This window comes from Pygocentrus nattereri, chromosome 13, assembly GCF_015220715.1.
Source record: "Pygocentrus nattereri isolate fPygNat1 chromosome 13, fPygNat1.pri, whole genome shotgun sequence".
In the NCBI taxonomy this organism is placed as follows: Eukaryota; Metazoa; Chordata; class Actinopteri; order Characiformes; family Serrasalmidae; genus Pygocentrus; species Pygocentrus nattereri.
Window position 1 is genome coordinate 31,950,618 of NC_051223.1, and position 17,221 is coordinate 31,967,838.

General features: G+C 38.8%; 1 protein-coding gene across 1 annotated transcript in view; it reads left to right on the forward strand.

Annotated features, from left to right (window-relative positions):
• The first annotated feature begins 582 nt into the window (after positions 1-582).
• aatkb (apoptosis-associated tyrosine kinase b) overlaps positions 583-17,221 on the forward strand; it is a 79,711-nt gene continuing 63,072 nt past the window's right edge. Inside the window, exon 1 of the mRNA XM_017701686.2 lies at positions 583-1,475. Within this exon, the coding sequence (XP_017557175.2) occupies positions 1,394-1,475 (82 nt within the window). The 5' untranslated portion in view covers positions 583-1,393. The remainder of the gene's footprint in view (positions 1,476-17,221) is intronic.

The following is a 17,221-nucleotide window of genomic DNA, read 5'->3' on the forward strand; positions in this document are numbered from 1 at the left end:
GACATGCAGTCAGGCCAATTGGATGTGCTAAATTGCCCCTGGGTGTGAGTGACTGTCTGTGTCTGTCTGTCTGCCATGTGATGGACTGGCGACCCATCCGGGGTGTATCCTGCCTTCCGCCCGAAGACTGCTGGGATAGGCTCCAGCACCCCCCCGCGACCCTGACGGAGAAGCGGCTTAGACAATGGATGGATGGATGGATATTGAAGCATCTATGTTATATGTAATAACATCCCATATATATATATCTAAACAGGCCCTATATGTAACTACTTAGATGTAATTATAATAAGAATCATATGTGATATATATGTAGACATCTATATATACTAAAAATGATCTAGGTCTAATTCTAAACTTAACCCTTTTATATTTATATAAAATAAAGTATTGTGCACTTTTGGTTTTAAAGAAATTAAACATAGTACTCTTTACAAAACATCAAGAGTAGTTTGTTGATCTTTGATGGACACACACACACACACACACACACACACACACACACACACTCTCATCTGCAAGTCTGCAGGAATATATGCAAGTCTTGCATAAATGAGATGCAAATATTAATCCTATCTGACAAACGTGCTCTCCATGGTGCAAACACAAACACCTTAACAAGATGGATGGAGTATGATGTGTCATTATGCACTAATTTAATCTTTAATCACGTATTGTGGGATGTTTATCTGTTTAGCATGTGTTCATAAAGAAAATACTTTTTATTTATAGTGTGTAAAATAAAAAAAAATGAAAGAAGCCACTCTGCTCTGTGTGTGTGTGTGTGTGTGTGTGTGTGTGTGTGTGTGTGTGTGTGTGTGTGTGTGTGTATGGAATAATGAAATATGAGCCACATGCCCAAGTTAAGCCCATCTTCTGGTGCATCTCCCCTCCCCCAACAGATTCCAGTGCAGAATTCACTCTGGAGGAGTAAAGCGAGCAAAGATGGCGCTCCGTTTCAGCACTGGACAGCTCCCCATAGACTTACACTGAAAGCCGTCAAGGCGAGGTCTGATTACAAACAGCGCGGTGTGGACTGTTGACGTTTTGACACGGCAAGTGTTCCTTGTGTCCGGCATTGGACGGAAATGGTCCATGGTCCTCGCTTCATGCGGCGAATAAAGAGGACAACACACTCAGCTGCGCGAAGCTCCGCCAACGGGAATGAATGGAGAGATATGAGAGGAAAAATGCAACGGCTGGCGCTGGCAAACGTTAACATGACGGACTGATGGTGGGATTATCCGGTCACATCTGCTTCGTCGTCTGTTTTCAAACCTCCGAAAAATGAGCGAATAGCACGTTACCCTGGTCTGCGCGAAGTTATCCTCCGAGCGTCGCTGATACGATTTTATTTCATGCAAAACCCACCCGGATCTTCAGGTTCGAGAGGATGCCCTCCACTCTAGCGCTGCTCATCATGTCTGCGTCGTATTTCAACCCCAGCTTTGCGCTGAGCTCACATTTTGATTCGGGTGAGTTGCTTTCAGTTTTTGCTTTAAACCTTCAAATCAGACCTATCCTGTATGTTGGTAGATGGTCCTTTTTGCATAGTAAGTGTCTCTTCTGTGCGCCAAATACGCTCCTCGCTGCGGAAATCATCTTTTTTGAACTGTGGAGGTTAGGAGGCTGTCAATCCTCTGTATAGTGCCTTAGGTGCTCGTTTTTCCCCTCATTACGTGCATATTTTATTATTTGTGCTGTTCACATTTCTTAGCTGAGAGAGAGAGAGAAAGAGAGAGAGAGAGCCTTATTAAGAATTTATCCTATTTTTTCAAGCTATATTTTGATATTTAATGAAAAGGGGACTATATCACACATCTTGCTGGGAATAGCAGTGATTCTTGCGTGATTCTCCGGCGATGCACAGGTCAGATGTGGAGGGGGAGGGTAGGGTCCATCAGTAGCTTGGTAAGAGTGTCCATCTCTAATTGGACAGGTCCCTGTAGCCTCTGGGGTGGTGTGAACAATGATAATTAATTGAGTATATAATGACTAGCAGTTGATGTGGAGTCAAACCTTGTTGGCTGTGAGATTTAATAGAAACGAGCAGAATCTCAAATACTCCTAATAGAGAACAGTTATTATTACACACTCCTGGCAAAAAGCATTCTGTATAGAACCAAAAAAGGTTATATTACTTCTAAAAAAATTGGAAGTGTTTTTGGTACTATATATATACTGCAACATTTATGGTTCTTTGAAGAACCATTCAATGGATTTCCATCATAGAGAAGAACCATTTAACATGCAAGGAATGGTTTATGCATTCAAATGGTTCTTTGAGGGTTCACAGTTCTATGTAATTGCCTTTAGAAAGGGACCTTTGAAGAATCCCTCATTCCTTTTTAACAGTGCACAGTATGCACTGACCAGTTTTTTATATTCAGAATATAAAAATATATATAAAGGATTCCTATATGCCACAACAGTCCCAAAAATCACAGCTTTTCTTTTCCTAAGAACATTTCACTGGAACCTTTTGTGTTAAATGTGTGATGAAGGTTTTCAAACTTTAAAGAACATCTACGCAATGTAAAGGTCTTCAAGGGTCTTTTAGCAGAGACAATGGATTTAAAAAAAACATGAATGGTCAAAGAACCATCTGCTTGCTTAAATGTTTCTTCGTTTAATGGAGAATGTGCTAAAGATGTGAGATTTGAAAAGGTTTTAATATAACACTAAAAGGGTTCTGTTATTGTTTAAATGTCAAGCTTGCAACAATAGAACCCTTTTTGGCACCTTCTACAGCACATTCTCCATCAATCTGAAGAACGCTTCCATGATGCACAGAACCCTTTAATTTTGCAAAGGGTTCATTGAGTGTTCATGATTCTATAAAGCACCGTCTTCTTTAATAAAGAACACTTGAAGAACCATTTTGTAAGTATTTAGAACCATTTTTCCAAGTCAAGAACCATTTAGGAAGTGTTTATATTTCAACATTAAGGCTTGCTTCTTGATTCCTCTCTCACATATTGACAGTTTCAGGCTTGAATTACCTTGTTAACCATTGCTATCCAGTGAAATACTATAGGACTAGGCTTAATCTGCATGTTTTTCTAGATCAGGGAATCATCTTCCACATGGTTGCCAATGGTGATTATTCATCCCAATTTAATCCAGTGCTCAGCTGTGTGCTTGTTACCTCTATAAATTGTTCCTATGGTGACAGGAGGAGCTTGCAGGCTTTGGTCCAAGATCAACAGAGAGTGAAGAAAGCTATGAGACACACTGCATGCTTCTGCATGGCAGTGTCTCATTATAAAGCACAGTCAGTTAAGCTTTACTGTTCTCTGGCTGTACTGGTCAAGAGACAATTAATGAGTGCCTTGCAGGATTGGACAGGGGAAATTCAAAATGATAATAATTGACGGACATGATCTGCTATGGCACCTGGGTAGAGGTGAGCTTAAGGGCTTTCTACCTTCCCTCTCCTACTGTTCTAGTCATGACTTGTCATGATGGTGAGTCTCACCGGATCTGACTCACCACTGTTAAATTGGGATGATTGATGATTATGAGTGGCTGGGCTTTGATGGAGGATAGACTAGAGGCAGAATGGGCTGTGTGGTCCAGCTGGATTCTTTCAGGACCAGAAAGCACTGGCTGAACATTTGTCCAGTCATTTATGCTGTCATCTAAGTGTCTTGGTTTCTTTCTGTTTTACCATCTTCATTCCCTCTTTCATTTTCTATGATGAGGACATTTGGTCTTCTTCATCGTACGTTGCATCCATCTCTTGTGTATTACATGCAGGTGGATTACCTTGATTTCTTGTTTAAGTTATTCATGCATGATTGGACCACTGAAAACTGCCTACTTTTTTATGGTCACTATGCTGTAGAATAGATCAAAGGGACTTTTTAATCATCCCATTACAGGACCTGTGGGATTTTGGCCTTCGTTTTACACTGTTAGAAATAATGGTTCTGTGCAGGTACGTTTTACGCTTATCAGGGTACGAACAATGTAAATGTTCCCTGAAAGGTACAACAGTGGTTTTAAGGTCCAATTGTGAGCATTAAGTAATTTTTTCCTAGTGAATAAAGGTATATTTGTATCTCTTCATAACCAAATGTTTTAAAACTGAACAATAAAATAAAAATCCTGGAGACGAGACGGGGTGTGTGGAGTCAGTTTGACTTAGAAAATAGAATTTCAATGGATTATGGTACATGTTCCCTGACTAAACGTACTGAGATGTAGTTTTTCTTGAGGGTACCACCCCAGTGACTAGTACTAGCTTTTTTCTGAGAGCGTAGGAACAATGACCAATCAGCCAAGATATCTTCTGCTTCATGATAGTGATTTGAAGCATGAGACAGTGTTGTGATTCAAAGCTGTGTAATTTAGAAGGTGACTCATACTTCAGACATGATTTAAAGGTCTCTAAAATGAGTGATATGTTAATAACAGGCTCATTTTAGGAAGAGTAAAGTGGTATGGGCATGACAGTCAAGCATGGACTTGAGACTAGAAATTAAACTAGAAATTAGAGGAGATAGCATGGAAATAGACCTGTAAATGGGTGAAGATATAAATGTTTGTGTCTGAGGAGAAGTCACAGCATGCTATGGCTGACCTGGGACCTGTTTGGCTGTTTTAAAACATACCTGTGACATGTAGATGTGTTTGTGTACAGGGTAGAGCAATGGGGATGGAGAACTGCAATAGAAGAAATGTAAACACGCTAGATCAGTTTAGACCCTATTGCCAAAAAGGTTATTTGAAGCAAAGCCACAGAAGAACCACTTTTGGTTTTCTAAAGATAACAGAAAGGTTTCACATCAAGTTTTTTTTTTTTTTTACATCCAAAGCAAGTGCCTTATAAGAGTATATAAGATTATTTTTTTTTCCCACTTTTTAAAACATGACATAAGCTTGAGCTATAACAGAACTCGAGGTTCTAGTTCAAGCACATTGTCCATCTGCTTGAGAGACAACAGTCATGATAACTGAGGTTAAGAGTTATCATCCTTTTGGTCATTTCGTTTTATGACACTTTAACAGAACAAGTCTAAAGCATCTACTTTGAATAAATAGCTACCGTACTTACTAGTCACCTTATGAACTGACCATATGCTGCACTGTTCTGCACATGCACACATAAATACATACATTATTTTGGCTGCAACTGCAAATGTTCAAGAAGAAGAATATTCTCAAGTACCCTTAGGTTGGTACTAGCTCATGGTCCTAAGCCAGCTATTAGCTATTATTTCTCAACAACTCCTTTCTTTACAGTGTGATATGGTGTGTAATCAGTAATTCTTAATCATGAATTGGCTTACAGCTGTGCTTGCAACCCATCCAGCACTCCAGCACTTCAAAACAGCTGATTTTTCATCTGTTTGGCCCAGATTCTTCCCTCACAACCATTTTGTATATAAATAAGCTTTTGTGCTTGTATACTTGTCTATTCTGAGAAGTTGAAACATTCCATATCAGCTCTCACTCTGCCAGGCCTTTGATTTCACAAGGCGCTGCGTATTCTACTTCAGCAGATGGGTTAACACGGCCTGTTTCATGCATTCATCGCCTCTCTGAACTTATAGTCCTGAGACCTGCGCCTCACTCTATAGAGTACGTTTGATTTTAAGAGAGGCTGTTACTCTACACGCTGCTGGCCTACGTGCCCACTGAAGAGCTATTTTGTGTGTGAGTGTGCAAGAGTGTGTAGGAGTGTGCAGAAGCTGGTCAATCGATGTTGATGGCAGGAAGAGAGCAGCTGGAGAAAAACAGGCCATCATCTCCCTCCCCTTTTCCTTCTGTCTCGCTCACTCTCTCTCGCCTCGCTGTCATAACTCACCATGAATCTTTCAGCAGCTACCTCTCTCGCCAATCAAATATTTACTGCATATTTACTCAGCGAACTTCTGTTGTTTCTGCTCTTTAAATCTTAACGGAACAGGCAGTGGTGGGTTGAATCCCGTGGGTCCACAAAGTTGTGTCTCTTACCATTCACAACAGTGTTCCGTTAGTTTAAATGAGAAGGAAGACAGATATTTGCTTTCAAGAGAGACAGTTTTAGGCTTCTTGTGGGCAGACTCAAGGGAACAGGTGTGCAATCTGCCTCGGCGTTTGAAAGTTTGTCTGCCATTCAATTATAGATTTGAACGCTCAGCAGATCATCAAAGAAATCCTGTCTGTGGTTTCAATTAGGGATGCACTGTTCATGAATGTTCCAGTTGTTTTACCAGTTTTTATAAACCCTTTGGTTTAAACCTGATGAATTCACCATGCAGGCCAAATAAACAGATACACTACACAAGCACATTTCCAGAGCTTTGTATCAGCAAAAGCTCAGATATAAAGTACATTATTTGTGAAAATCAGTTATGTAGACTGATCAGGCATAAATTTATCACCACCTCCTTGTTTCTACGCTCATTGTCCATTTTATCAGCTCCACTTACTGTATAGCTGCACTTTGTAGTTCTACAGTTACAGACTGTAGTCCATCTGTGTCTCTGATACTTTGTTAGCCCCCTTTCACCCTGTTCTTCAGTGGTCAGGACCCCCCATGGACCCTTACAGAGCAGGTATTATTTGGGTAGTGAATCAATCTCAGCACTGCAGTACCACTGATGTGGTGGTGGTGTGTTATTGTGTGTTGTACTGGTACAAGTGGATCAGACACAGCAGTGCTGCTGGAGTTTTTTAACACTGTGTCCACTCACTGTCCACTCTATTAGACACTCCTGCCTTGTCAATCCACCTTGTAGATGTCACTCCAGCAGCATTGCTGTGTGATCCTCTCAGACCAGTGCAACACACACCACCACCACCACATCAGTGTTACTGCATTGCTGAGAATGGTCCAATAATAATAATAATAATAATAATAATAATAATAATAATAATAATCCTATTTATATAGCACTTCATGCTGGTGGCAGCTCAAAGTGCTTTACAGACAGGTTATAGTTGTAGAAGAGATCATTGGTATTTAATTAGAATTAGAAGAAAATTAAAAAGATTAAATTACAAGTTAAAACACCACAAGACATTAATTTTGAATCAAATGCTAATTTAAAGCACAGCATTTGTCACCATACCAGAAAACCTTTAGTTTGATTTCATCTGTACAGCCTGTCCTTCAGCAGACACTGTCCTAGAGCAGTTTTGCAGAAATCCAAGTCTAGATCCATAATGTGTGACAGTGTTACCGTGGCTTCCTAAGGGAACGAAGACTCTAACCAAAAGTCAAAACTTTTCACTGGAAACAGAACAAATAAAATGTCTCCTAGCACAAACCTCATCCAATGCATGTCAATTTTGCTATCATCTTTTTGAGCTACCCATCATTGAGTATTTTAGAACATCTCAGTGCAGACACTTGACTCTGGGGTGTGCAATATATAATGATAGGTTAGCCATGCCTTCCCTTATCTGAGAAAAATGTGTCTTGGTGTGCTCAAGAAAAGGAAAGAAAAAAAAGAAAAAGAAAACTGCTAAAACAAAGAGGAAAAGCTTTTTTTCCCAAGCCTCAAAAGCAATTCAACTCTCCTGCAATGCTTTTGGCTTCTTAATGACATTATCTTTTACAATAAGTGTAATCAGAGTCTCTGACTTTGGCTGTCCATCAGTCAGTCATTCATGGCAGCTGCAAAATGATACTGACCCAGAAAACAGAGGCCTTACACAGCAAACACACACACACACACACACACACACACACACACACACACACACACAGCAGAATGCTGTGAGAGCAGATTGTAAAGACAGGGGGAGTTTGGCTTGAGGTATAATGGCTGCCCAAAATGCTAAATCTGTTCAACTACATAATTCAGAGTACCGGCCTGTTTCAGGTCTTTACTGGCTGCCATTTGGCTGTAATGGTAAGCTTGGGATATAACTGCGCTCGTCCAATAAGGATTTGTGTGCTGCCATTTCAGTACTATGGATATCAACAGCATCACATGGAGGACACCTGTATGAGATGTATCTTCAATATGGTAATTTTGAGAATGAATAAACGTTTTTACCTTTAATGTATAATAATGTAACAATGTACGTTTTTATTTGAAGTCATTTTGGATAATTTATGTCAGTCCATTCTTCATAACAGGTTCACATAATGATGGCTAATGTGAAATAAGAGCAAAAAAGGTTTAGGCATAATAACAATAATGTATTAAAGCGAATCATTTAAAGCATTTTAGTCTCTGTGCTTTAAGTCTTAATGGATATGTTGCAAAATAAGGCTGTCTGTTGTTGTAGTTTGCTCTATAATAATGGTGCAAAACCGTGGTGTTCGATAGCTTATATGTTCATATATGCTTAACCAATGCTATAACGCATGTGTGTGTGTGTGTGTGTGTGTGTGTGTGTTCGCTCTGGCTGACTGTCCATCTCTCTGCCTCCTATTGTCTTTTTTCTTTTTCACTCACATAGTTTCTCTCTAAATCAACAAGAAAACTGACAAGACTTCATTTAGCGGCTTGGTCCCTGATGAAAATGGCACCTTGAATTGCTAAAACAAGCTAATTTACATAAAGCAATTAAGCAGATGGAATATTTTTTTTTATCTGTTCATTTGTTTATATTATTTTATATTAGTTTTATATTTAGATTTATTTATTTGTATTTGTTTATTTTAATCATCAACCATTTTTGTCAATGTAAAATGCAGGGTCTATAGAACAGAAATGCATGTCAGTACAGTACATGAGCATGTCTTTTCTGTTTAAGCAGTTATTAAGTTGTTCAGATGCACTTTAATTGATAGTTTCACTGAAGACTAGATGGTATTGAAATGCCACTGTAGAACAAGACCATGAATCAGCAATCACACAACGTTTTAAGCTGAGAAATGGCATCTTGCATGAGACATGACAAATGATCCTGTGAAAGTAACTGTAAATGCTTGGGAGATTATTTTACGTTAAAGATGACTTGGCATGATGGCTCAGATTTGTGTGTGTGTGTGTGTGTGTGTGTGTGTGTGTGTTACAGAGAAAATGAGAGAGAGAGAGAGAGAGAGAGAGAGAGAGAGAGAGAGAGAGAGAGAGAGAGAGAGAGAGAGAGAGAGAGAGAGACCAGGCGTTTATCAGAAACAGTGTCAACATATTTAATATTCTTGCATGTGTATGTGGGATTGAAGGTGTGAAATGACAGTCATGTCATTTGTGATAACACAGCAGATGTTTTTTTACACTGTATCTGCATTAACACTGATGTCACAGTATCTATTTCTGTTATTCTGAGTAATAAATCATTAATCATAAATCAATAAATTCAGGAATAGAAAATACAAGTCATTCAGTCACCCCTGGTATCCAGATCTTTCTGCAGTGTGCAGCTGGATTTATGTATCTGACTCATTCATTAGCAGACCAATGCATCATAATACATTGATCTGAAGGTGGTGATTCAATTGCTTCAATTTACAGTTGATTATAATGATGTTTAATGAAGCGTACCTGATATATATATATATATATATATATATATATATATATATATATATATATATATATATGTATAAGGTACAAAGTTTAAAGTACTTGGAGATTATTTGGGATGACATGATGGTTCTTTCCAGGTCAGTGTAATTTAATACACTGAAATACCCAATGCGTTCTAAATATCAACTGGGTAAATACTGTGCAGTTATTAAGAGTGTCATTACTAAACATATTATAGACAACTTAAAAACTGTTCTTGTTTTATGATATATATTGTTGGAAGTGGACTTATAATAAGTATCAGGGCTATATTATGTTTAATACCACCGTTCTTAAAGAATACATTCTCCATTGATTGTCAGCTCTTCTTTTCAAAAAAACCCATTATTTCCAGACATTTTCAGAGTATGTTTGTATTTACTACCTTATTGCTGCAAACAGTTAGGAGATATTTTGCTATTTTTAAAGTTTTAACATTAAAAGCTAGAACCTGTTGGTTCTATCATTTTACCTCAAATAATTACATAGTTCTATGGAGTTTGTACAACACAATTACTGAGTTAATACCTAGAAGCTGTTTAGTGTTGTAGTGTAATTTACTTAGACTGTATCAAAATGCATTATAATCTATCCAAATAAAGTATCTCATCCTTGCCAATATCAGCTCGGCTACTCTGATAGAAGTTGTAAAATTACTGAGAGTGCTGAAAGAGTGGGAAGTGGCTAGACAATCAAAGCAGCACAGTCAGCCCAACCCAGACCTTGCAGGGGGCTCTATCCTAATGCAGATACAACACCCCCATCCCATTTCTCTTTGTTCTTACTGTATGAGGAAGAAGAAAATATAATTGCTCACTGTTTTATGCGGTGCTGCTCAGCCTTACTGGTATTAAAGCCTCCATCAGACTCTTATTAGCATGCTGCCACACAAATACAGCACACAGAAAAACATGTGCCATGCACCACACTTTCTCACACACACACACACACACGCACACACACCAAGGGTACATGTTCCACTTTAGCTGTTACATAAAATGACCTCTCCCGTGTAAACATGCTTAAGTGCTTTCATTGCTCTTCATCCAAAAATATGGACTCAAACCATGCAGTGTCCTTTCAGGTGCTGCTAATGGACCGGTAAACGCTCTGATCTTTCCAGCAGTGTAGACCATGTTCTGTCATTGTGCCATTGTGTGTGTCCGTGTGTGTGTATTTACACACACCTTCATGTCTCTATGGTAACTCCTGGTAACCACTGGGTAACCGCAGCTCAGTGTGATAGAACTGAAATGCTTGATTCCAAATGTATAATCACCCGGCACTCTCTGATAACCATGGCAACAGCGCTGACTCCAGCTCAGGCTTTAATAGAGTGGGGGTTCTGTCAGAGCTCGTTTCTGAGGACTGCTGTGCTTCAGAGCACATCAGGATGCCAGGCTCTAGTATCATCTATGATTGGGATCATGAGATCATGAGATCTATGAGTATGATCTGGCATTCTTCGGGCATGTTCTTCAACCCAGGTCTTGAAAATATTTAAAATTATACACAGAACTGATCAGACCTAATCAGCCAATTAGTAAACCTTTTCTGAGTTGAAAGGGGTGTGTTAGAGAAATGGACCATGAAACGTGTTCTTAATATGTAGGGCCAGGCATCAGTAACAGGTTTATGACACTTCATTTCATAGTAGTCACTGACTGTAGCCTGCCCTGCTGTTAAGACAGCTAGTGAATTTAATTTACTCCCAAACTCCTAAAATAGTTTTCCACTTTTTGTACAGACTGACCTTATAATCAAATTTATGTAGAATAAAATGGTGATTATTGTGATAAACATAGACTCATTAAGCCTTTAAGTTAGTGTAACCATCAGACACTGACTTTTGCAAAATTAATTTATTTATGCTGACTTCTCTCTAATTGTCTCTACAACCACACATCCATAGCATTAAATATGGTTAAAAAAGTAATATTAATTATCCTAAATTTCAAAGCATGCAACATTCCGTCTCTCCTTGACATTTATGATTACGGATTTGGAGCAAATTCATTTCCAGGACTTGAGCTAAGATATTTTATTACTTTTATTGCAAAGATATTTAGTGAGAAAAATGGCAAATAAATCAAACACAGTTTTTGTGAATGTTACAAAACTGTTACTATATGCATTAATAGTAGCCACTTTTTAGCACTATTCTAAGAAACACCCTGTTTACATTAGGGCCTCTTGTCTGACATATTTTCATCTATTCCCAAATCAACACACCTGACCCACCTAATCCAAGATCTTAATGAGATGAATCAAGTCTTTTTGGCAGGAATACAAGAAGCTGCAGACTTTTGCAAAAGTGTTCCTGTTCTAGGTTTAGGCACATAGCATCATGCTACAGTTTAAAATACCAAATTAATTTACTGGCCACCTCTAAAATAAATTATATACACATGGGGCCAACATGACATAAAACTTTACTTTTTTTAGAATCATGATGAAAATTATTGACCTTTAAGATTATAATGGTTACAATTTTGTAACATTTTCTAAAGAATTAAATAATAAAATAAAATGAGGGGGCAAAAGTGCTTAGATCTCTGAGGGTTAAGTATTTCTTGCATTACGTTTTCAAAGGTAACAAACAACAAACAAAAGAATAATAGCTTCATAATAAGCATGTGTGTTGGATAGATCTGGATTTTATATAACAATAAGCTAGTGAAAACGCTTTGCCTCACGTAAAAGAAAATGGTTCATAGATATCTTTTGATATGTTTTTGAGAAAGATTAACCTGATATCTCAGTACCCTTATAAACAGAGTGGCTGCACTGATAGCACAAGTACACTGATTGTAGTGAAATCCAGTGTCTGTAACTGGCGCAGGTAAGTACAGTAGTTGTGTAGTATCCACATTTGAAGTGTTGGCGTGTCAGAAAAATGTCATCTGAATCTCTTCATTTATAGATAGTAGACCTATTGCTTCACTCAGATTGACAGTTGTTTATAAAGTCTGCTATACAATTTAAAACTAAATGAAATGTTTGTTTATGGTCAGCTATGACATGTTCTTCCTTCCATTTAGCAGCAGACGAGGTAGCCTTCGAATGGAGATTTTCATTCAAATGTGCATTTTTCTTTGGATTTAACAAATATCCATCCATCCATCCATCCATCCATCCATTCATCCATCCACCCACCTTCTAAGCCACTTATCCTTCTGGTTCGCAGAGGGTACTAGAGTCTATGGCACCATTCAATGGACAAAAGGCAGGAAACACCCTGGACAGGTCGCCTATCCATCACAGTTCAACAAATGTGAAAATCTGAATGTCTAATTCTATATTCACAGCTTGACTTACTATAACTGTCAAGTTGCATGGAAATTATCCATCCATCCATTCATCCATTTTCTAAGCCGCTTCTCCGTCAGGGTCGCGGGGGGTGCTGGAGCCTATCCCAGCAGTCTTCGGGCGGAAGGCAGGAAACACCATGGACAGGTCGCCAGTCCATCACACTTCAACAAATGTGAAAATCTGAATGTCTAATTCTATATTCACAGCTTGACTTACTATAACTGTCAAGTTGCATGGAAATTATCCATCCATCCATCCATTTTCTAAGCCGCTTCTCCGTCAGGGTCGCGGGGGGTGCTGGAGCCTATCCCAGCAGTCATCGGGCGGAAGGCAGGAAACACCCTGGACAGGTCGCCAGTCCATCACACTTCAACAAATGTGAAAATCTGAATGTCTAATTCTATATTCACAGCTTGACTTACTATAACTGTCAAGTTGCATGGAAATTATGTTCCCTGTAATTTTACAATTTTCAAACAGTTTCGCAAAAGACTATGACATAAATGAAAAGAGAAATTTACCAGGACCAAGACATTCAGGAAGTAGTTCTATCCTGCTGAAACCTTTCCACAAACTTCCACACTAATGAACCATGCCCTCAGCCGAACCTGGTGGTCCTTTCCTCACTTTATTATGATCTGCCTCCTTTCTTTTTCCTCTTCTCCCTCCTGTAATCATCTTTTCATCAGCCCTATCAAAGCAGCAGCAGTGCTCGCTATCCAGTATTTACAGAGTCATTATTCTCTCCCTCCACTGTCATGCAGCATTTAATTTTTCATGTGTGTGCTCCCTCCTCAAAAGCACGAAGAGGCTCCCAGCCAATCCCCACAGCAGACAGGAGACACGCAGATACTAATACTAATTGCTTCTGCTTCTCTAAAAGGTTATGTAATGTTTGTGCAGTGTGTAGGATTTTGGAGCGAGCATATGTGTATATGGACACGCACACGTCTGTTTGAGTTAGAATATGTCTATATGCATGCCTGCTGTAGACTGTGTGCATGAATAAGAGGATCAAAGAGTGGAGGCATGAATACTTTATTCTTCCTGAGCAAGCTCAAGGGCTGTTGCTATACTGGGAGACAAGAACAGAGCTACAAAAAAAGGAGACGTGCAAAAGATGTAACCACCAAAAGATTGGGAACACCAATGACTTCTCGACTTATTTTTACATAATTTTTCATTTTTACTGTTCCTTTTTAATTTAGTGGGAAAGTAGGACACAGTGTTACTAATGTAAAGCACCACTTTTATGAAGCACTTTAAACTGTTGGACGGCTAAAAGTGCCCCCTTATAGAGACTGTTCAACATGTTAAATGTGAGTGGGTGAGAATTGCAAGCCAGTTCTATGAGCTGCGTCACGTCTAAAAATACCTGCAGAGGTTGACATAAAACAGCTATTTACCAAGATTTTGGTTGCATTTTCTTCAAACTATCTTCCACAGTATAAAACGTATGAGTGTTCATGTGTGCTGACATCACAACAAGGGGATGAAATGTGTTTACCTACACGCACATATATAAATATGCGCACATACATAAATGTGTGAAATTGTTTTCCACAAAATAAATCTGATTAGACTTGAATGTATTAAATTTCTTTCCCTACTTTTTTAAGTAAAAAAAGTTTGGTGTAGTATATAAATATTGGTAAACTTTTCAAAACTACCCAGGCCATACAGGACATATATGGAAACTAAGCTGTAAAAGGCAGCCTACAGCAGTTTAGTGCTGTCCATTCATGCTGAAGCTTTGAATGAAATGAAATGCATGGCAGCCAATCAGCACAAAGTTCATTTATATATATCCATCCATCCATCTATTTTCTAAGCCGCTTCTCCCTCAGGGTCATGGTTATTTATTTGTATCAGTCTTAAATAGAATTTATTGATTTTTCAAAAACATTCTGCTTAATTAAACTGTTAAGATGTAAACAGAGTCATACAGAGTGGTTTGATGTAAAATGCTCCTTTCTAGTGAAAACTACAGAGTCATACTCTCAGTGGTGGTGATAGGAACCAGACTTCTGAAGTGAGTTTAAAAATGCCTCTTAAAGCTCACTCACAGAAGGCTAGTGTATAAAATGGTTATAAATAATTTGCATTATGTCTGATACATTGTCTTTTACAAGACAAAATAGTACCATAACTCCTCAACTGGCCAAGACCCACCAGCAACCCCAAAGTTGTATTATACATTTCCATAATCTAAGAATAGCTCAGCCAGTTTGCCTTGAAATCCCTGTAGAGCTTTAGTATATAATAAGCCTGTGTAAGGGGGAGCGAGGAGGTGGACGCACACGCTGAGATAAGCGAGATTTATTATGGGAAAATCCAGGGTTGTGGTCAAAACAGTCCAGGTTCATGTAGCTGATATGGACAGATCGGGGGACAGACATGACAAAAACCAGAATCGAGACATCAAACAGAGACCAATACAATCATACAAAGACTGGCAAACACAAGGGGCAAACACAGGGCTTAAATACACGGAACAATGAGGGACAGGTGAACACAATCAGGGGCGGAGTAACCAAACACGGGGCAGGACTTAAACCAAAACAAAGGAGCACACGGACAGGACTGGGAGGGGCCAACCGTGACAGCCTGAGATTTTAGGGGTTAAGAAAACATATTTCATGATTCTATAGGTGTATTAGGATTTGCTATTCAATGTTTAATCCTCACTAGAGTGGTCTGGGCACAAACCTAAGCTAACAGGCTTTGAGTTTACTAAAGCTGTCAACATCCAAACTGTTACAGAGTAATCAAGGTTAAAAATATGTATGGCCTCTATCCATCATGGGTGACAAGGAATTTTAAATTATTGGAAATTAGCAAAGAAAATATGTTCTTTGGTGTCAAAACGTTTTGTCGCAAAACAGATAAAACAGATAAAACAGAAAAACCAGGTCTTTTTTCAAATCATTTTCAGACTTTTTCTGCATTGTTTCAACACAACAGCTGGCATTTACATTGCATCGAAACTTTAGGATCAGTGGACCAACGGAAATGGTCTGAAATTACATAGAAAAAAAATCTCATTACACTGATTTACATTAAGCAACAATTTTTAAAAGCCACACCTCTGATGGGCTGTGGAATGAATGTGGAAAGAAAGAGAAAGGAGAGATGGAGAGATGGAGGATGAAAAACTATTTTTCTATTGATTTTGTACTTTTCTTTTTGCATGAGCAGTACTAAGTCCATCAGAAGAGCAGAATTATGTACAAACACAGCAGGGAGATGAGAAGTGAGCTGTGGAGCTATTCCTGTCTCCAGTATTGCATGTTGACAGATTACCCTAAAGCGAGATTTATTGATGAAAATGGATTCCCCACTGTCTGAGAAGATGCTGTTGAAGGGTCTTTTGCCTTAGGTGTGGTAACAAGCAGGCTGGTCTAAGTCAGAGAGATCCCTGCTGTCCTGCAGTTCTGTGCAGAGTTGTAGAACATGGAATCTTAATCTGACTTTTTTCTTCATGAATATAATACTGAAGTTTTTTTTTTTTGTTGTTGGTTTGTTGTTTTTGTGAGTCATGATCAGAAGCGATCTTTGCACTAGGCAAAGGTAGGCAGCCGCCTAGGTCCCCCTTGAACCAACAGCTTCATGAAAATACAAATTAGATGTAGCGTAATTACAATGCAGCCTCATCCCCAAACAAAAGTATAATGGTCCATTACTTGTTATGTCGCAGGAGGTGGTTCTTCAGAGTGATATTCTGAGTCTTGAGAGGGAAATTCAAATAAAAGCTGTTCAAGTGCAGCAGAGAAACACAGAAAAAAAAGCAGGCGAGCAAAGCTTGATGCAGGATAAGAAGTAATGCCTTTCTGCAGACGATCAAGTGGAAAATAATTTTTTCCTCCAACTCTGTAATCAGATTAACTAGGTCACTGTTGGTTCTTTGTGTGAGAAGTGTGGAGTTGTTAGTGAGCGATGAGGGATGAAAGTAGAAGAATGAGAACCCCTGCTGTGAAGACAATTCCTACAATTTTTATGACAAAAATCACATTTAAACATAATAAATATGTATTTTAAATGTTGACTAGCTTGACTTACCTGTGAAGACACAAACCCATTTTGATTCTGGTTTTGTAAATCGTACACATTACCATCAACATATATTCCATCAATGTTAACTGAGAGCCTGCAAAATAGGCAAACATTGCATTTTAAAGCTACTGTGAAATGGACCTGCAGTGCTGTATCCCTCCAGGGCCTGCATTCAATTCTAGAGAAAGAGTCAAAAACAACAGGCTTATTTCTCTGCGGGGTAAAAGGCTGGCACTGTGGGAAACACTCCAGAACTAGACAACAAACATGAACCTTGTCTGTGATTCATGCTGGTGCATCTCTCTGCAGTGCTGTGACAGTAGAATTCGTCTGACATTAGCATGAGTGGTGTGACCTTTCCATACATCACTAAACCAGTTAAGCACTCATGCAGTTACTGT